Source organism: Phyllosticta citriasiana, assembly GCF_038021145.1.
Source record: "Phyllosticta citriasiana strain CBS 120426 chromosome Unknown IWZ02scaffold_1, whole genome shotgun sequence".
Classification (NCBI taxonomy): domain Eukaryota; kingdom Fungi; phylum Ascomycota; class Dothideomycetes; order Botryosphaeriales; family Phyllostictaceae; genus Phyllosticta; species Phyllosticta citriasiana.
The window spans coordinates 58,076-78,475 of record NW_027117278.1 but is presented as its reverse complement, the minus strand read 5'-3'; the positions used below and the strand labels follow the sequence as shown (position 1 = coordinate 78,475).

Sequence of the window (20,400 nt, the reverse complement as noted above, 5' to 3'; positions counted from 1 at the left end):
TACGTATAAGCTTTACTAGCCTTACTAATCTTATTAATAGCCTCCTACTAGTAAACCTAACATTTATAGCTAGTATCTTAGTAGGGCTAGTACTAGGTATTACTAAGTCTCTCTATACCTGCCTAAGTCTCTATAATATAGGAGATATAGCTAACCTAGTACTAATAGTTAGTAACTATCCTATTACCCTATACCTCCTATTACTTAGACTTAGGGGTCTCTAAGGTAGCTAAGCTAGCTAACTACTATATATTACGGTCCTAGGTAGTATAGAGCCCTATAACCTAACTAGGCTAAAAGAAGTTAAAGGGGTAGTAGGCTTAGCTATAGGTAATTTACTAGTAGGTAAGCTCTACTAACTACTTCCTAATATTATTCCTAGCTATTAGGCTAGTAGGAGCTAGAGTATTATTATTCCTATAGTATATTAGTCTTTCTATACCTATATCCTAGATAGTTTATACTTACTTAGTAGCTATAGCTACTAGTAAGGCTCTAAGGGTAAGAAGTAGAAGTAATACTAATAGGGTTCTATACTATACCTATTAGCATTACTATTAAATAATACTATAGTATATAGACCTATAGTAATAGGGTTAGTAGTAGTAGTAAGTAAGGGCTAGGGGGGGGGAGGAGTAGGGGTAGGGAGGGATAGGGTAAGCGTAGTAGTAGGGGAGGTAGTAGGAAGCTACTATCTAAGGTTAGTTTTTAAGGTATTTAAGTCCCTAGAGTTAGAATAATTACTTATATAGAGGGCGATAACGGTAGTACGGGTAGTAAGGGTAAGCGTAAGCGCGGGGGGGGTAGTAGGGAGCTACTATCTAAGGTTAGTCTTTAAGGTATTTAAGTCCCTAGAGTTAGACTAATTACTTATATAGAGGGCGATAGTAGTATAGATAGTAAGGGTAAGCGTAGGGGGAGTAGTAGAGAGCTACTATATAAGGTTAGTCTTAAGGTATTTAAGTTCCTAGAGTTAGACTAATTACTTATATAGATAATAGTAGTAATAGTAAACTACTAAACTATAGTAGTAGCGGCGACGACGGCTACTACTATTACTACTACTACTTACTAGGTAGTATAGGTAGGCTACTTATACTAGAGGTTAGTCTATATATAAGGTAGTAGAGTTTAGTTTAGCTTATAGTAAGTAGGTAGGTAACGACGTAAGTAAGGCTACGTTTTACTACTACTACTACTATAGTAGTAGTAGCCTATTATGACATAGTTTAGTAAGTTAAACTAAATCTCTAAATAGTCTATATATACGTAATAATAGGCGGGTATATACGGCTAGACCTAAGCTAACCTTAGTTAAAGCGGCTAATAAGATAAGGAATATCCTCCTTACTAACCTAACTAAAGTTAGTAGAGGTAGTAGGCCGGGGCTATATACTACTATAATAGAATAAGAGTACTCTATTATATTAGGCCGAAGCCTATAGGAGAGGGGGGAGGGTAAGATAGGTAAGGTATATATAGTATAAGGGGTAAGTAGAGTAGTAAGTAGGCATGTTATTATTATTATTATTATTATTATTAGTAGTAGTAGTAGTAGTAGTAGTAGAGGAGGATAAGGAAAGGTAATAGTTATAGAGGAGAGGTAGATAAGAGGTTATAGACGATAATATAATACTAGAGTACCTAGCCGCGCGCCTACCCTCTAGTATGCCTACTCTCTAGTATGCCTACCCGTAGAGCTTAAGCTAATAATAAAGTATATAGACTCTCTTTAACTATATTTAAACTAATTAGCTACTAGGGTTCTTTAGGTTAAGTAGGCGCTTTAATTTACCCTCTAGATTTATAGACGTTTAGTAATAAAGCATATAGACCTTTAGCTATACTTAACTAATTAGCTAGTAGGGTTCTTTAAGTTAGGTAAGCGCTTTAATTAGCCCTTAGGGGTTATAGGCTTCTATAATCTTAGACCTTTACTAAACTATCTACTAATAATACTAAATCTTACGCTAGACCTACTTAGGCTATTCTACTTAGTAGTATCTACTATATCTTACCCTCTCTATTAGAGTACGCGAACGCCTAGATACCCTTAATTTTAGTAAGAATCCTACTACTAGCTATAAGGACTACGGCTCTAAATTTAGTAGTTCCTATTCTAATAATAGACGCCGCCTCTATAGTATATAAGTTATAGGAGTACTAGGTCTTAAACTATTTAGTAGACGACCCTATAGCCTTAGTATACTTAGTATATAGGGCTCCTAACTACCCCCTCTTAGCCTCTACTTTAGTATTCCTCTTAATTCTACTAGCCTACTACCTTATTATTTCCGGCCTACTTTCTCTAATAGTATAGGAGAGTTAATAACCTAGGCATCTTAGACGTCTCCTAATTACGTCTCTAGTACTTATTATAAATTAGTAACCTTAACCTATCCTATAACCTCTAATTATATCTCTAGTATATACTATAATTTAGAGATATTAGAAAGTAAGGCCCCCTCTCCTATTTATAAATCTAGTACTAGGACTTACTACTACTACTACTACTACTATTATTAGTCCTCTCTTACTTAAATAAGGAGCTATAGAGAACTAGGCGGCGTTCTATATATCTATATAAGGTTTTACTTAGTAATAACGCGAGAGAGTTAGTTATTATAGGCGTAAATACACGCCTAATATATCTTATACTCTAATAGATTCCCTATCTTATAGGTTCCTTTACTCCCTAGGGTTAATTAAGTCCCTAGGGTTAATTAAGTCTCTAGGATTAATTAAGTCCCTAGGGTTAATTAAGTCTCTTAAGCTACCTACTTAGTCTACTTCTTCTTCTTACTCTTTCTCTTCTTCTCTTATCTAGCCTTTTCTACCTACTCTTCTATATATTAGATAACCGGTCCTTTAAGGTACTTAAGTAGTTACTAACCTATTATCTCTAGATACTTCTACTCCTTTAATAATAGGACCTCCTTATATAAAGTATCTAGTATTAATAATTCCTAGAACTCTATACTCTTACGCCTACTAAAAAAATGTGCTATTTACTAGTACTAGGCGTCCCTTATAATTAGTACTAGTATTAACCGGAATTACCTTATATATCTACTATACTTCTCTTCTACGACCTCTAATAACTACTTATTAATAGACTCTAAGGTAAACCCTAGCCTATACCCTACTTTTAGATACCTTAGCTTCTTTAGCTATAGTAGGGCTAGTATAAAGATTAGGAATAGTACTAGATTATAGTAACTATAGTAGCGTTTAACTAGTATAGGAGGTAGTCTAGCACTATATAGTAATTTATTCTCTCTAAGATACTCTAGGAATACTCTCTAGTAGTATCTATTAATTATATCTTTCTAAACCTTATCTAGTTCCCTCTAGTTTACTATATCCCGTTTAGTCTATAATAGGACTCTAGATAAGTTAGTCCTAACTAGAGTACTAGATATAGTAGCTAACTACTAGGATAAGTTATCTATAGTGTTACTAGTAGGATTACTTAACTATATAACTTATCTTAACTCTCTCTATACCTACTAGGTTATGTTCCTAGTCCCTTTTAGATATCCTAGTAATAGGACTAGAGCCTTTTTTAGAGACCTTATATCCTCTTTTAGCTAATCCTAGCCCTAGTTATTAAAGGCCTAGTATAGAAGAAGTATAATGCCTTAGCTTATTTATCTAAAGCTATATCTACTATAACTAAGTCGCTACTAGACATCTCTAAGAGATTATTTAGGTAGGATGTCCTATATAATAATATACTCTATATCTAGAATATTAATACCTATTCTAAGAGAGGTTATTACTACTATAATACGTATAGCTAAGTCTAGCTTATAGAACTCCTTATATTAATCATCCTTATTAAATTCTATAACCCGTAATATAAACTTACTAATAATATTTATTATGTATCTACCTTTCCTATTACGACCCTAACTATATTATTTATTAGTAGTATAGTCCTTTATCTTAGTAATAAGAATAGATTAAAGGTAAGTTACTATATTCTAGACTATCCTAATACTATTAATAAAAATAATCGTCTTTAGTATCTACTTAGGGGTACTTATCCGTATAGAGGCGCTAATACTTATATCTAGTATAAAGTAGAGCCCCTTAAATAATCCTTTCTAGCCTCTTAGGATTAGATATACGTAGATAGAGATATTAGGGCGATTAATTAATATGTAAATTACCTATATCTAGCCCGGCTATAGCCCTTTATTTAGGAACCTAGCGTCTCTTTTAATAGCCTACTTAGTCTTATTATCTATTATAGCTAAATAAGTAAACTAGATAGTCTCTAGGCTAAGGAAACTATATAGCTCCTTTAAAGTAGTAAAGTATAGCTAGAAACCTACCTACTACTTAATAAGATGATACTTATTAATAGTAAGCATGCTAATCTTAGTCTTAATAGACCGTAATGCTATATAGACCTCCTCTTCTACTACCTACTTAGGCCTAAAGAGGATATAAGTATATTTCCCTACTTAGACCTCTACTAAGAGTCTTAGGTTCTCTACTTTACTCTCTAAATTAATAAGATAGGGCCTATATCTACTTAATCTTCTAATATTAGCCCGCTATTCATTACCTAGTTTACTAAGTAGGATAATCTAAATAGTTACCTAGCTAGTTAAGATAGTATACGTATATAAGATAAGGCTTTTCCTAAATCTAGTCTAAGTAATTAGAATTATATAACCTTTCCTAAAGATTAACCTCCGTAAGGTATAAATCTACTCCTAATATAGCTAGAGGTTTACCCTAGGCTTTATCTCGTTAAGGATTCTTATAAGATAGAGTTATAACGTTACTTCTTAGAACTCTATATTATCTAAGTAACGCGCTAGGCTAATAACATCTTTTAGGGCCTATAGCCTTATTTATAGAATCTAACTAAAATAACGCGTAAGGTTATACTCTACTTTAGATATAGCGTTAAACTAGGGCTCTAGGATAGTTATTTAGGTTAAAAGATTATCCCCTAACTATAACGCCTTATTACTAATACTAGATCTAAAACTTAATGTAAGGTTAGAGCCTATACTAGATTATATATAAAGTTAATTATATTAGCCCTTAGGCGTAGATTTTAGGGTACGCGGTATGTAACTACTACTATATTAGCTATTAAGAGCGGCCGTCTATTTTAGTAGTTTAGGTTATAGTTCCTTCTACCTATACGCTTATACCTAAGATTACTTACCCCTATAATTACCTACTATTAGCTCTTAGGGTTCCTTAAGTTTATAGGGTTCCTTAAATTTATAGGGTTCCTTAAGTTTATAGGGTTTCTAGGGTCTACTAATATAGACTTAGCTACGTATATTTAGTATATACTTTAGAAAGGTAAGTACTTTAATATCTATAACATAACTAGTACTAATACTAATATTTATAATGTTCTAGTAAACTTTTATAATGCCCTTACGTCTTTAATTTAATGTCTCTTAAAATTCTAACTACTAGTTACGTACTATAACTAACTAAATAGGATATATAGATACTACCTAGAAACCTACTAAAACTTAGCCTAAGTTATCCTCTTTTAACATAATAGGATTTAGAATCTAAAGATAAAATAGTATATATATAATTTAATAGGGGTTTATATTATTATTATTAGATTATACCTTTAATCTAGAGGAGGGTCGCCCTATATACTTTAGGAGGGCATAACTTTTAATACTTTAATATAAATTAACATGAACTCTTAAGACTATATAGCTAAAATAGATATTCTATAAAAGTATAAGCTTTAAAGAATGTAGGAAAGTGTAAAGTAAGGTAGTATAATAATATATTATGGAGTTATAGCGTAGTAAATTCTAGCCTCCTAAAACCTTACATATAAATAAGTTTAAGTTACTCTTAGACGCGTTACTAAGGGCGCTGCCTTATATAGGTGCTAGCTAGATATAGCTTAGATTAAGCCTTAATACTCTAGAGGCCCTAGGGTTATTTAGTAATCATAACGCCTGAAGCGACACCCGTCTGATTCATGAGATAACCGTGGCCTTTGAATACCTTAGAGTTGAGGCTGTCTGTCTGTCTGGGAGGCGGTCTGATTCTGAGAATCCGCACCCGCCAATTAAACATCAAAAAGTTTCAAGCCAACACACTTCTCGCCATGCTCATAATGAATATTTCTGTCTCGATTCCGCTTCCATCCCAAATGCCCCCAGCTACTTGACGCTATTACGCTAAGGCAAGAGGAGTCCATCGTCCATCACCTTTTTCCCAACAATAGTGTACCCCTACCCCACTCGGGCCCAATAAGAGATCCCCAACTCCCAAATGAAAATCCCAAACCCCACAAGTCTACTTGTTCTTAAAGAAATTACAGCGAAAGGAAAAGCCTCCAGACCTCAACAACTCCTCGCTGCCCTGCGTACTCGGCCGTCAACGACGCGGCGAGCTCGAATCCTGTACAAACTCCGCTGCGCTCTCCAGATGCGTCCCCGCGTTGTACATGCCGGGCTGGATGCTATCCGATGCCTTGTGCTGGTGGACGTAGCCCGTGCTCATGGGGCGCTCGCTACCACGGCTCGACGCGCCCTGCCGCGCCGTCGTGCTGCCCTGGCCGCCCTCGCTGTAAGCCTCGCCGCCGCCGATGCTCGATGCCGCCGAGCGCTCAGGCGACGGCGACGGCTCCGATGACCCGAATGGCAGGCTGGGCACGCGCTCAGCCGTTGACGGGCGCAGGTAGTCGGTCGTGCCGGATTGTTCTTGGGCGATTTCCGTCAGCTGGTTCTCGCCGTACGACGACTGCCGCTTGGAGCTCTTACGCGGGATTTCGGGCGCCGTGTGCACCGAGGTGCCCGTTGAAAGTCTAGAGCTGGCGTTTGATGCCATGCGTGTCGGCAGCTCTATGCCTCCCGCCGTCTCGACTGGTGCTGATGAGGGCGCCATGCCTGACGCTCGCGGATCGTCCAGATCAAATGGATCGCTCTCGTCTCCAATCAAGTTTTGGCGCTCCGCGATGTCACGCCCCCTGGCTGGCGGATGGTTCTCAGAGGATCTCGTCGAGGAGCCGCTGGATGAGGTCGAGTTGCGGTTCGCGCCAGCCGTGGTATCTGGGTCGTCGCGATAGGGCTCACGCCGGACGTCACCTATGTTTTCATCGTCTTCCTCCAAGGCCATCATGCGAGGAGCGCGCGTGCTCCGCACCACTTCGAAGCCCTTGCCCCTGTCTTTTCTCTTGCCCCCAAAAAGACTCTTGAACCAGCTTCCTGCCGAAGCCACAGGTCCCATGGGATCCGCAGGTCCAGTCTTGAGCTTTCGAGTGGGTACACCTTCAGCCAAAGGTGGTCCTCGAGTCACGCCGTAGTAAAAGTCGGATTCTCTCACGGCATAATCTGTTATCGGTCTCCGCGTCTCGTTGACGTTTGGATCAGAGTCGTCCCTCAGATTCCGGAGATACGCAGGAGTGAGATTCCCTCCAGTCTGTGCGAGTGAGGGCCCCTCTCCTGCATCGGCATTCTCTGCACCCTCTGGGAATCTGTTTGACCAGTCCCCGCTTCCCCACGAGGCCCGACTGCGAGCTCCTGGGGTGTAAGCCGCTGGATTCTGCTCCTTTCGCGGCCTAGGAGGGCGGTAGTATGGATCGGAAGAGCCTAGGACAGTAGGTGCGCCAGCCAAGGTTATACGCCGAGATCCGGCGGCCGTCGATGCGCTGCCGCTTGGGAGAAACGAGTGCGGAGTGGCCATGCCACCAGAGGCCCCAAGTTCCGGACTGGCTTTCCCGAGGCTTATCTCGCCTCCTTGGCTGAATCGATCAAATACGCCACTGATACGGCCATCGACACCAGCGCGACCAAGAAGAACCGTTGAGCTTGCCGACAAGCTTCGCGATCGACTGGCTCGACCCCCGACGAGATGCGCGGACTTGCCCTCTTCCCCAGCGAGCATGGTGGCGGTCGAGTTGAGGCTGCTGCGCTGCTTTCGGTGACGCCTGGACAGTTGCCGCTTTCCAAACACCTTGGTGAGACCTCCTCTTGTATCCCCTGCCCCGGCCAATCTGGCTCCAACCTCGATGATGGTCTGAACAGCGTTGAGGAGGAATCCGAAAATCAAAACGATAGCATGCAAAATCAAAATGACATAACCCAACCAGCCTTTGGATGATTCCGAAACTCCCAAATTAGGAACAAAGGCGACCATTAAAAGCGTGGTCACCAGACGAATTATGGAGAAGAATGTGTGGTACGCGTTCATGGACGTTGGCGCCTGGAAGGGACGGAACGCGTGCAGCGTCAAAATATAAATGACTTCGCAAATGGCCAAAATGATGAGCTGAGCAATGCCAGAGGGTTGGATCGCGCCAATGGCCACTCCACGAACGAAAGATAGCAAGACGGGTATAAAGGCAAACGGAGCCGCGTCGTCAGAATATGTATTGTACAACGGCCCGTACATGAGGACCGTTGGCAGGTCATCGAAGAGGTAAGCGCGCGGTTTGGTCGTGAAGATGAGGCGGAAAATCCAAGCTGCGAAGCCAATGACGGCGAACAATAGAACAACAGCCATGGCGACGACAGACGCTGGAGAATCGGTCGCCACGACCAGCTGGAAAAAGGACAAGGCCACAATCGGAAGAAGAAAATAGTTGAATGTCATACGCACAATGATGCCGGTTGAGAACGGTGCATTCTTGCTCCGCAGGTCCTCCTCTTGCGTGTTGGTCAAGAAGCGCTTCAACCATCGCAGCATGAACCACCCCTGGCAGAGAAGTACGGCCGCGACGGTCAGGCCCAGGTACCAAACAGCCATGGTGGCCCAAATGTCGCTGTCCTCGCGCATTCCGACAAGCTCCCCGAGACGAGAGAGCCCGTATGTCCCGTTAATGGCATAGATTCCATCCATGAGGCTACGGTAGCTTCCGGTGCCATGGCTGACGAAGCTCTCGTTGAAGAGGAGGCTGGACCAACTTGCCTGGCTCACTACTGGTTGGTAGAATCCGGGATAAGCCAGGTTCAGACTGCCGGCAAGCACAACGAACTGGATGTAGGCCAAGCAGTCGCCAAAGCCGGGGGTCACTAGTCGCAGCAAATCTTCATCTCTTCCGTAGTTGCTGGTCCACCTGAACGGATCTGAAGAACCCCAAGGACTGTACATTGCCGCAAAGACGGTTGCAGCGGCGACGAATACGAGGATGGCTACCGTGACAAAGCAAAGTGCATTGGCAATTGTGCTCCCCAAATCGGGAGTGATGTTGGCCGAGATGCAAGCTAGGTCAGGTGCGCCGGCATCTCCAGACTGGATACGAATAGTAGTGGCCAATGTCGAAAACGCATACGTGCTGTAAAAATTGTGGGCCACCGTGAAAGCCGGGAGGTCGTACGGGTTGCTCCGATTCATGTAAAAGGCAGGTCCAATAGGGCATGTTGTATTGACAGTCGCTTCGCAAAACCGAGAGGCCTCATCAAAGGGTGTGTACGAAAGAACCTGGGACTTTGCGAACAACGTGGTGAGCTTGTTGTTGGACACGCTCAGATCCACAATCTTGCCAAAGGTGTCATTGGGGTTGGTCCAGTACGATGTGTTGTCCGCAGACGGAAGAGTGCCTTCGGTTGCCTGGCCCGAAACATTGCCGTAGATGGTGACGTTCAAGTTGTGGTCCGGCGCAGATGTGTTGAAGCGCGCGTTGAAAAAGTAAGGGGTAAACTGCAATTGCTTTGGGTTTGAGTTGACAATGGAGGGGTCCAGACAGTTGTCGAAGACTATGAAGGCGGCATTGACGGCGCGGGAGTAGAGGCAAAGGAGGACGAGGAGCGTTAGCATAGTACTGTCATGGACTAGACAGTGCATCTTCCGGCGGGCGCGAGGACGGGGCGAGGCTGGCTGGCGCGAGGGCACATGCGACACGGAGCTGCTTGGCACTGGAGCGCTCGAAGCTAGCTGGTGAAGCAAATCTTCATTGCTGTGCGAGGCATGAGAGGTCGGCGGGCTGGGTGCAACGGGTTCCATCCAAGAGTTTGTGCGAGGAGCAAGCGCCGCTGCTCAGGGCCACCAGCTTGGACGTCAGCGGCCTCAACGCCCTGGCGGGGGTACGCCGATCAGTCAAAAGGGCTTGGGTCCTGATTGTGCGAGTAGCCAGCAACAGCGAAGATGCCTGTTGGGCCAAACGCCGACTTCCCGGGGGAGACTGGCGCCGCAGAAGCAGCAGTGGAAGCGTGCAGAGGGCCTTTAGCAGCAGGGAAGGAGTCGTAGCCCAGTCGCTGTGTCTTCGGGTTCAGGGGCCGTGTCAGGGCGCGCGCGTAAGGGTTTCGAGGGCGATGCTGGGAATCCGGCGGAACCGAACTGTGGTAGCGTAGTACCCGAAGGGATTGCAGGACAGAGGATCGATTTAGAGAGGGCGGGGGCGGGGGCGGGCGGCGGAAGTGTAGGCTGGCGCGTCAGGACGAGCGAGGAGACGACGAGGAGGTACCGGACGAAGTAGATGCTGTCGAGGTTGAATCAAGGCGAGCCAGATGACGACGTGAAGCCGGGAGCGGCAGTGGAAGCTGAGTACAGTACAGTACAGTACAGTACAGTACAGTAGTGAGGTGACGGCCGGCGGTGGGCGGTGGCATCATGATGATCCCTGTCTTACCTTGGTGCAAGTGGCAGTGCAGGCAGCTTCTATTTTGATCTCTCCGTTGTTGACATCAGAACACTCCATCTGCACCGCGATAACGTTCATCCTCTGCAGCACGCCCAGCTGACACGGCTCTCGGGAACGCTGAGACTGACGTTGGTTGGTGGAGTCGTCGTGGTTGTCGCGATGCGCTTAGGTTGGCTGGACGCGATGCTTCGTGCCTCGTAAGCGCGTCGTAAACAGCGTCCGATGCAGTGCTTGGCCAGGGCTCTTCATGAAAGATGAAGCTCGCAAGCTCAACCCCGGCCGTAGACTGTACGAGCAGCCACTTCACTCCTGCAGCGCGTTTGGAGGAGAAGAACAAGATGATGCGACGACGGTCAGTCTGGGTGAAGGGCTGGCGGGCGGGCGGGGTGTGGCGTGTGTGGCGCAGGCAGGCGTTGCTTACATGTAGGCCGACATGGACATTCCATTGTCGGGACCCGGACGTGAACACCACCGACCGCCGACAACGCTCGCGGACCCATCACCTGCTTGGCCAACCACACTCTCGACAATGACAGCCCCAGGTCCAAATCCCCCAGTGGTTGATCCGGCCCTCTACTCCCAACAGGATCGCCCAGACCAAGACATTGCTTCCCGTCTGCACGACCAATTCTTCCCCCGACCCTCCGCCGGCTACTATCCAGCCTATCACCCCCAGGACCACGCCCATCCCACCGCCGACAACACCGAGGCCGCCCTCCAGGCCATTGCGACGGCTGCTCAGCATGACCGTCGAGCTTCTTCGGCCAGTTCCGCCTCCGCCGGCGGCGCCGTCAAGGCCGATGGCCACAGGCACGCCACTCCAAAGTCTCCCACCGCTTGCTTCTGCTAATCTATGTACCCCAGCAGCCAGACGAAGCTCGGTCCAGATGGCAAGCGCCTACGAGCTTGCGACCATTGTCGCGCTCTAAAGGTACCCATCATTCCCACCCGTCTCAATTCGCGTCTCTGACGTCGCGTAGGTGCGCTGCGACCCTCAAGAAGAAAATGGCCTCATCTCCGAAATCTACCCATGCCGCCGCTGTTTAAAGTCCAAGAAGACTTGCATCACCACCGCGCCCGCAAAGAAGCGTACTAAGAAGGCCGATACTCGTGTGGCAGAACTGGAGAAGAAGGTCAATGAGCTCACAGCTCGTCTCGGTGATGCTCCAATGCCACCATTCGCTTCTCCCGGCCCTGCTGCTGCTGCAATGCCCGAAGGCCACTGCCCAGTCGACTATCTCGAGTCGCCTGCGCGGCCAGAGAAGCGGCGCCGAATCAGCGAATATACAGATGTCGTGGTATGCTGTCTGATAGGGCTACCAAGAAATTGGCTCACACTGAACAGGGTGGGCACGAAATGCGCAAAGACCTACTTGCAGCATCGCAGCATGGAACAGACACCCGAGTGCCGCAGTCGGACCCGTCCTACATTTGCTACGAGATTGACCGCTGCCTCTCACCCGACACTGTCGACCGCATTCTCCACCGATACGTTCACGTCATGGCTCCTTCATTCCCCGCCGTTCCGCTGCCCCTCGACACCACTGCCTCCAAGCTCCGCGAAGAGAAGCCGTTACTCTTGCTGTCCATATTAAACTCCGCGTCATATGGCATTGAGCCGCTGGTCCCTGCTGAGACGCAACGACACCTGTCTGAGGTACTACAATCTTGGTTCGCGGAGCTTATCTGGCGCAGACAGGACAAGAGTTTGGAGATTGTTCAAGCTCTCCAAGTCTGCGTACTCTGGTATCGCCCTCCGCCGGTATTTGACCGTCATGCCTTTTACATGATGTCCAACGCTGCCACCACAATGGTTTTGGAACTTGGCCTGGGCAAACGGGCCGGCAATGCGCAGGCGAAACTCGGACTGGCGCCATATAGAGTGACGCTCCCAAATGCGGGGGCAGCAGAGGCCCGCAGGGCCTACGCCATGTGCTACTACATGGGAACAAAGTGAGTCAATCAGGTCATTGCCATCTTTATCGTCTTACATTGGTTTTAGCATCTCAATGGTTCTTCGACGTCCCATGATGCTTCGTTGGAACAAATACATGGATGAGTGCATTACCGAGCTTGAATCAGCCCCGGACGCCCTGCCATCGGACAAAATTCTATGCCATCGGCTCAAGTTGGCTGCCATTTCCGAAGAGGTAGCGTCGCAGTTTGCCATGGATGATCCCGCTGAAAGCCCCAACCTCTTGGACAAGTCCAATGAGAATGCGCTCAAGGCTTACGAAGCCAGATTGGAAAGTCTGCGTCAACAACGCCCAGTGCATGCGGATCAAGGTTTGTGGTGCTTGCTACCGTTGAATCTGCAAGCTGACATGACATAGCTATGTTGAAGTTTTATGAGCATGTGCTCAGTCTCTACATGCATGAAATTGCTATGCAGCACAACCAAAACGTGGACGAGACTGCTGAAGAGGGACGACCGAATTCTTCAGATCCCGCCCAAGTAAAGTGCCTGCAGGAGGGCATTTCGGCTTGCCATGGCATTCTGGACAACTTCTTGTCCTTTACCTTTGATGAATTCTACATCCTACCATTGATGCATTGTGAGTCCCATCATAACCCTACGATTCTTCAGATACTGACCTAGTTAGCTGTCCGTGCCCTCTACGCGCTAGTCTGCCTGGCCAAACTGTGGATAGAAGCCACGGCGCGCGACAGCGAGTTGGGGACTGTCGTCGCGCCGGGATCTCTCCGCCTTGAGGACTACTTTGGCAAGCTGATGCGTCGCTTCACGGCTACCGAAGAACGAGATCCACAGAGCCCGCATGCCAAGTTTCCTCGCATACTCAAGGGAATGCAAGCCCGGTTCCGGCACTTCAAGGCTGAAAAACGCCCGGAGCTGGTGGCAGCAGCCGCTGCACCAGGAGGCGTGGCAGGGGCACCATTAGCTGTCCCGTCCAACACTACTGGAAATACTTTTCATGACCCCACGCGTCATAACGGCACCAGCAACTTCCAGAACAGCAATCAGTCCGGCGGTGTTGGTCCCCAAGGCCAGGCGGCCCAAACACAGACACCGCTCCACCTGCTCTCCGAAGTTGCACAGCACGCGCAGGCTCCGCCAGCCGTCCAGCAACACCATCAACCGCAAGCCCAGCACCAAGGCACCAGTTCCTACACGTACGACGCCGCGGCGGCAGCAGCGGCAGCTGCAGCAGCGGCAGCGCAACAACACCAGCAGCAACAGCAGACTCTCGGCACCGGATACAATTGGGACACGACATCACTTAGCGAATTCGACATTTCGGGCATGGCGCTGGGCGTCGATTGGTCCAGTCTCTTTGGTGGCTGGTCCTTCGGCAGCGGCCTCACCACTGACTTGGTGGGCTTTGGGCCCACTGCTTGCAATGCTGGAGCAGCGGCGGCGGCGGGCCCGCCTGCGCCGCCGGGAGCAGAAACGCATCCGCATCCGCCGCCGCCACAATCAAGTCATCATCACCCGTCTGGCACGACGCCGTCGCATGCTGGGACGGGCTCCGGGGTTGGTGACGCGCAGGCGCATCAGCATCATCACCAAAATCCGCACCATCAGCACCAGCATCAGTATTGAGGCGGCTTGGTGGGTTGAAATGAGAAAAACGAAGCCGAGAAACGAGAGCCAGAAGAATGGCACTGCGCGAGGCTAGTATTGTTGTAGCAGCTAGGCAGATGCGCGACGAGAAGAGATGAAAGATGATTGCGAAAAGACCAAAAGACAGGCAGGCGTCCCAAAACTCGAGAGCTGGGATCCGCAAATCTTGTCAGGAGGGTAGGCAGGCAGGTGATGGAATTCAGCTACCCCAAAGGTAGTGTACGTGTGGTGCGGAAAAAGTGTGCGTCTGCGATTTTAAATACCCCCCTTCAATTTTCGTCCTTTTTTCTTTTCTTTGCTTTGCTTCCTTTGCTTTCTTTTACTCTCATCCTCCCCCTTCCACCGCTACCTCCTCGCGCCATTGCTCCTCTGATTGCGCCCTGCAGGGCAAGCGATGCGTGCGGTGTTGCTCTCCTTGCCTTCCTGCCTCCCTCCATGTACCGCGGCGCTCTATCAGAACGAGTGAAATGAGTGACGTCCTGATTATGTTCTGCTGCTTGTTGTTGACGTCATTGCAAGAGTCATCTTTGTTGTAGTCGTTGTACTGTTGTCATGGTATAACGTAGTGTACTGTTACCCCAACTATTAACAGAGGCGAGAGAAGCGATTCAGAGCGGATGAGAATGGGGGGGGGTAAGGCACTTTGATTTGCGGTGGTATGTGGTAGTTCGCTGTGGTGGCAGTTTGGGCGGTTTGGCAGACGTGGGGAAACATTGGCGGAGCACTGCATAGCAGTTGTGGTCGTCATGGCGTACGTTGTACTCGACGCGGCAATGGAATGGGAATCAGATCAGAGCGAGGAATCAGAGCACGAGTTCTCCTCGAGGCTTTGTTGAATTGCAGTGTTGTGAAAGCGTGGATGAGTAGGTCAATCTTCGTCGCTCGCTTTTATTCGCTTTTCCCGCTTCCTCATGTTCCCATGTTATCTTGCCTTCCCAGCCTCCCTCCCTCCCTCCCTCCCTCCCTCCACCTCTTGGGCTCTTTGCTCAAACAGATGAACTGATTATTGCTGCGCCTGGTGTGCTCCATTCGTATAGGCATGCAGGTGGTGATCTGAGGGGAGAGGAGGGGTGGGAGCAGGACAGTGCGATAGTACAGGGTAGGTTTATTTCAACTTTTCAATGATCTACCAGTTCCTCGTAGTCAGAGGCTGGGTTTTACTAGGTAGGGTATGCCGAGTCTCTCTCGTCTGTGGGTTTTGCCATCTATCTTTTGCTTGCTTCCTTGCCTGCCTTCTCTTGGCTAGCTGTGGTGTGGCCGTCTGCCCAAATCAGGTTGCGCTTTGTGCGTTCATGCGTGAAGGTCTGCCGCCACGCCGCTCCTCTCAGTGCCCATCTAGAACCACGCCAGCGTCCACAACGCGGGCAGCCCGGGCCACTTCTCCTGCCAGTCGCCCAAAATATCCGGCACACGCTCGTCAAAGCCGACCCTCGCAGCGCCATTTCCGCTATCCCAGCCCTGCGGGCTCTTCAACGCGCGCTCCTCGTTCGCAGCGTCGTTGAGCCGCGTGGCGAGGTCGAGGATGGCCTTGCCGCCGACTAGCGCCTCCTCGTGGTTGTCCTTGATGTCGACGTTGAAGACGTGGACGGGCCGGTTCAGCGGGCTGCCGCGCGAAAGCAGGTCGTCTACCACGGCGTCCCAGCACCGCTCCTCGCACGTGATGACGACGTCGACGACGCCGCCCTCGACCCCGTCGGCGCCTTTGTCTTCCTTGTGCGATGTGCGAGGTGCGCCCACCCGCCAGTCTTGCCACCGCTCCGGGTACCGCTTCGTGTGTCGGTTACGGTCCAGCATGTTCAGGATGCCGTTTGCGCGGTAGAGCCGCGCGTCTTTGGATTCGAGCTCGCGGTACATGGCGTCGTATGTTGTGGTGTTGAAGGCGTAGACGTTGGGTTGACTGATGGAAGGCCCCGGTAGGCGCACAAGGGACCCAGTGCCGAAGGATATGACGGGGTATTGGGCGCTGGAGAGTTGGAGGTGGGCTTCCATGGATCTGTGAGTGTCGGCGCGTCAGTCGCGTGTGGGGTGTAGATGTGGGCGCATGGATGATAAACACTGGAACGATCGACTGGATGCTTCGACACGGTATGGAGCTGGAGAGAGATATAGAGAGAGAGCAGGCAGGGCCACAGGTAGATTTTGCATAGGCAGTAGTCGATTAGAATGATGTATATTTTACACGGTGTCATGGCACAATAATTACGTGGGTCATTGGAGTCGTCGCGCTTGATGTGAGACGGGAGATAAAATAGTAGAGCCACCAGAGTCTTTGCGCATCACGCGAATCAGTCCTCGGACTTACCTGTTGTTGTTACTTGCGCAGACTGTGCAGAATTTGAGCTTATAGCCGCCATCGCTAGATTTTTTGTCGCCTGGATCTGGGACTGCATCATTTGCGCCGTCGAAGCCAACCTGCATCTTCTCCGGGGCTTCTTCTGGGGGAGGCGGCGGTGGCACGGGTACGACTTTGGATCGTAATCTTGGGTCGGCAGACATTGTTTGTGGTTGTAGGGAGATGAATGGAGGATCTTGGAGAGGGGATTGAGGTGAGATCTGCCTTCAAGTCAGTTGGCAAGTTGAGGCAATGGTTGAGCGACAAGCAAGGCGTTTGATGGCAGGATCAGAAAGTTGCGTATACGGTTTAGTTGTCTCCTCAAAGTCGATAGGACAGCTCCAATAAGGATAACATCATGGAATTGAGACTGGGGCAAGATTGAGGTGCACGTACCTTGCAGAGGGTGAGGGGCGTGAGGATGGCGCTGGGAGTGCCCGGGTTGTGTAGTGTTGACGGAAAGCTGTCAACCGAAAGAACAGACAACGGAGAAGTTGACGCGCTTGGCGGGGTTCCCGTCGTCCACCGAGCGGAGTCACGTGTGCTTGGCACCGCTGCGCGGCGTGCCCATGCGATGGAACCGGAACGAAGTCGAAAAGAATGAATGCCTGAGGAAGCAACATGGACCAGACATGGAATCAAAATATTTGGTGTCTTGTTTCAAGAAGCGCCAGAAGCACAAGCACCTCAGCAGGCCACGTCTCGGGCTCCTGAGCGACCGTAATACAGTCTGCGACCGGCCGGGCCTCGGGTGCCGCCCTGTGCGTAGGCCAACTTGGGCTGGGGACGCAGTAGGTATTTTGGCTAAAAGAGTATGTTGGTCTACAGTCTGCAGTACATGTACCTAGCCAACAAAGTTGAGCGCGGCACGATGAATCTTTTCTAGAGGATTGCAGTTTGTCAGGTCGGGGCCAGAATTGTTTTGTTGTCGTCTTGTCGTCTTGTCGTCTCGTCGTCTCGGCCCATCTGAAACGACTCGGTCTATTCTTAGCCATGGCCGAACAACCCTCGATTCTCTCCATCACCACCCACCGCACCGCTCCCCAAGAAGCACGCACCTTGACCGTCGGCGAGAATCCAGCCCACCACCACCACCACCACCACCACCACCTCCTCCTCCTCCTCCTCCTCCTCCTCCTCCACCTCGCGCCTGCGCCCGCGCCTACTACACGACTTCGCCCTCCTCTTCTCTCCCTCCTTCCTCCCCCGCCGTCGAGCGAAGCGCAAAATACCTTCCTTACCCTTTGCGCTCGCTCTCGCAGCTGACCCTCGCTCCTCCCGACCCTTGTCAGCGCCTCCCGCCAGCCCATCCGCGCTGCGACATTCACTCAAGTCGACCGTCTTTCTCTTCTCCACCACCACCTGCGCCCATCTCTCCACCCTGGGCCTTCTCTACGGGATACCGGGCCCGCTGGCCGCCACTCTGTACTCCATTGGCTATCTTGATCGTCTGTCTGCCCTACGGCCAAACAACACCCGACCCCAAGTCGCGACGCTCCCAATCACCACCTCACCGCCACCCTTCTGCCCAACAACGAGCGCCCTGTGCCGGCCGACTCGACTGCCCAAGGCCTCATCACCGGGCTCCTCTGCCTTCTCGCACACGCTCGTCGCATCCTCCTCCACCCGCCGCACTTCTACCCGCAGGAACGCGACGTCAGTGTTGCTGAACCACCACGACACTTTTGCGTATTGGTGCGCACACGGCATAGCTCTGCGGGAGCACATAAATCACCATGGCGGCGGTTGCGGTCGACCAAAAGTCCGAATCCCAGTCTCCTCCAGCCAAGGACCCATCCCACTCACCACCAGTCTCCACCTCGCCGTCGACGCTGCCCCCGCTCGTCACCTCGCCCGAGTCGCGACCTTCCAACAGTGCGCGCGCAAGCTCCTACGCCAAAAATCGCCTCTCGACATTTTCTCAGGCTTCTGCTGCGCATCGCTCCCGCCCAACCTCGACGGCCTACCCAGTCTTTCACTCCAGCCTCAGCTACACTCTTGTCCGGGACTTTGCCTATCCTCCGTACAGCCCTCTGTTTTACGGCCCGCTACCTGAGCAACATTCTGAGATTTCCACCCCCGTAAGCGAGTCGCAAAGCAGGCGTCTTTCTGACCCCCCTCTATCATGGGATGGCTCCAGGATTTATTGGGGAGCTGGCCCATGGGAGAGTGCAGGCGAACAATTACCCTCCAGTTCCTTTGGTGATGGACCGCCTTGGAGCGAAGATGAAGACTTGCATAGTCCGGTCGTGACTAGCGCGAGACACAAAAAGCACAAGTCGAGCGCTGGAGAGTACGACACTCGCGGTCGCTCCACCGAGCGCGACGCTGGACCAAGGCGGGGATCCTACACGGGCACCAACGGCGACGGCAGCCAGACGTACTACGTCAGCGACCTAGACGAGGCCAATGGTCCTGGCGGCGAATTTATCACCTACCCCGCAAGCGACGACGAGAGAAACCTAGCTCGGCGCGCGTCCGAGGGCCTTCCGCGCAGAAAGTACTCGGACCAAGATGGACTCTTGTACTCAGAAGATGACACGTCGGACGCGTCGTCCCAAGGTGGTCACAATGAGGAAAGCAGGTTTTCGCGCGACTATCAATTCACCATAGCCTCTCCAGATGAAGAGATGCACGGGAAAGCCGTGGCCTTGTTTGATTTTGAGCGCGAGAACGACAATGAACTGCCGTTGACCGAGGGCCAAATTATCCTCGTCAGCTATCGACACGGACAGGGCTGGCTCGTTGCCCAAGACCCTCGCACTGGCGAGTCGGGGCTCGTGCCTGAAGAGTATGTGCGGTTACTTCGCGACATTGAGGGCGGATGGAACGGCTTGATGAATGGCAACGAAATCGCCCAGGAGGCATCCTTTGACGAGACCAACGAACCCGAAGTAGCCCCCCCCAGCTTGGCCAGCCCCGGCCTGGGCGAAGCCCTCACGCCGACACAAAACAACCACCGACGCGCTACCAGCGGCCTCAGCGGAACCAGTGGCCATTCTGCCAGCAACAGCGAGTTCTACACGCCCGTTGTCAGCACTTTTTCCACCAGCTCAAAGGATTTGGAAAGGTTTCCTCAGCACCTCCTCGGCAGCCAAGTGACGACCCCTGTAGGTGACGGAACGTTTCCCCGGAGAGGCAGCAAAGCGTCGACCCAGACGAACAGCCCCAGGAAGGAAGACACGGATCAAAGAATGGAGGAGAATGGCCATGGAAAGGGCAGCAGCAACAGCTGAGTGCCCCAGTTGGCCGACGGCGGTGATACCCAGAGACCATGTCCAAGCATGTCGGGCATGTCGTGTATGTTTTCCTAAAGTTGGCTTGCATCAGTCGGAGTATCTACTTGTAGTGTGTCTTGCCAGTGTCAAGATCAGTACTGCTCCAAGTTTTCTTTTACTCGTTGCACTTGTTCAGTTCCCCCCCCCCCCCCCCCCCCCCTTTTTTTTTTTTTTTTTTTTCGACGACCCTGCTCTTCTTCTAGCATGCGGAGTGGTTCTTCGATTCCCACTTTTGAGACGACAGGCGCGCATTGCGTCGTTGGAGTTGTACACTGGTCTTGATGATCCATTCGTTTCTGTGCCGTGGATCGGTTTTGGATCAGTGCTGATCGAGGGGAGCGTGTGTTGTTGTAGCCATAGTGCGAAATCAGACTGGGTAGAGACTGGATTCCATGTGAGTCTCCAGGCAGATTATGAAGCAACTTACCTTGCCATCTTTTAGATTCGCGTGAAGTCACTCGGGAAGCACTCGTCGGCCAGGCGCATTTCTGCAGGCATGGGCGCATCATACACGCTTTGGGTCTCCCTCTCCCAACGGAAGGCCGCACCGTTTTATAAGGGCGGCATTAATGTATAAAAACATGGCGTCGCGTTCCTCGCAGCACATCAAGCTCGC

The 20,400-nt window shown here is 49.9% G+C and overlaps 4 protein-coding genes across 4 annotated transcripts; 2 read left to right on the top strand and 2 right to left on the bottom strand.

Annotated features, from left to right (window-relative positions):
• Positions 1-6,387: 6,387 nt before the first annotated feature.
• Positions 6,388-9,768, bottom strand: IWZ02DRAFT_428810 (uncharacterized protein; the record flags this gene model as incomplete). The annotated part of the gene is made up of 1 exon (XM_066765940.1): positions 6,388-9,768. The coding sequence occupies one exon, from the start codon at positions 9,766-9,768 to the stop codon at positions 6,388-6,390; it is 3,381 nt and encodes a 1,126-aa protein (XP_066626689.1).
• A 1,352-nt stretch (positions 9,769-11,120) lies between these two features.
• On the top strand, positions 11,121-14,153 carry IWZ02DRAFT_486262 (uncharacterized protein; the record flags this gene model as incomplete). The annotated part of the gene is made up of 7 exons (XM_066769242.1): positions 11,121-11,416; positions 11,456-11,522; positions 11,572-11,889; positions 11,937-12,544; positions 12,594-12,877; positions 12,925-13,146; positions 13,195-14,153. The coding sequence occupies 7 exons, from the start codon at positions 11,121-11,123 to the stop codon at positions 14,151-14,153; spliced, it is 2,754 nt and encodes a 917-aa protein (XP_066626688.1).
• A 1,356-nt stretch (positions 14,154-15,509) lies between these two features.
• IWZ02DRAFT_370097 (protein SSU72) lies at positions 15,510-16,592 on the bottom strand (the record flags this gene model as incomplete). The annotated part of the gene is made up of 2 exons (XM_066764483.1): positions 15,510-16,167; positions 16,477-16,592. The coding sequence occupies 2 exons, from the start codon at positions 16,590-16,592 to the stop codon at positions 15,510-15,512; spliced, it is 774 nt and encodes a 257-aa protein (XP_066626687.1).
• Positions 16,593-18,242: 1,650 nt separating this feature from the next.
• IWZ02DRAFT_466781 (uncharacterized protein) lies at positions 18,243-20,020 on the top strand (the record flags this gene model as incomplete). Its single annotated transcript, XM_066768519.1, has 3 exons — positions 18,243-19,620; positions 19,673-19,764; positions 19,988-20,020. 3 exons carry the CDS (start codon positions 18,243-18,245, stop codon positions 20,018-20,020), a joined length of 1,503 nt encoding a protein of 500 aa, XP_066626686.1.
• Positions 20,021-20,400: the final 380 nt, after the last annotated feature.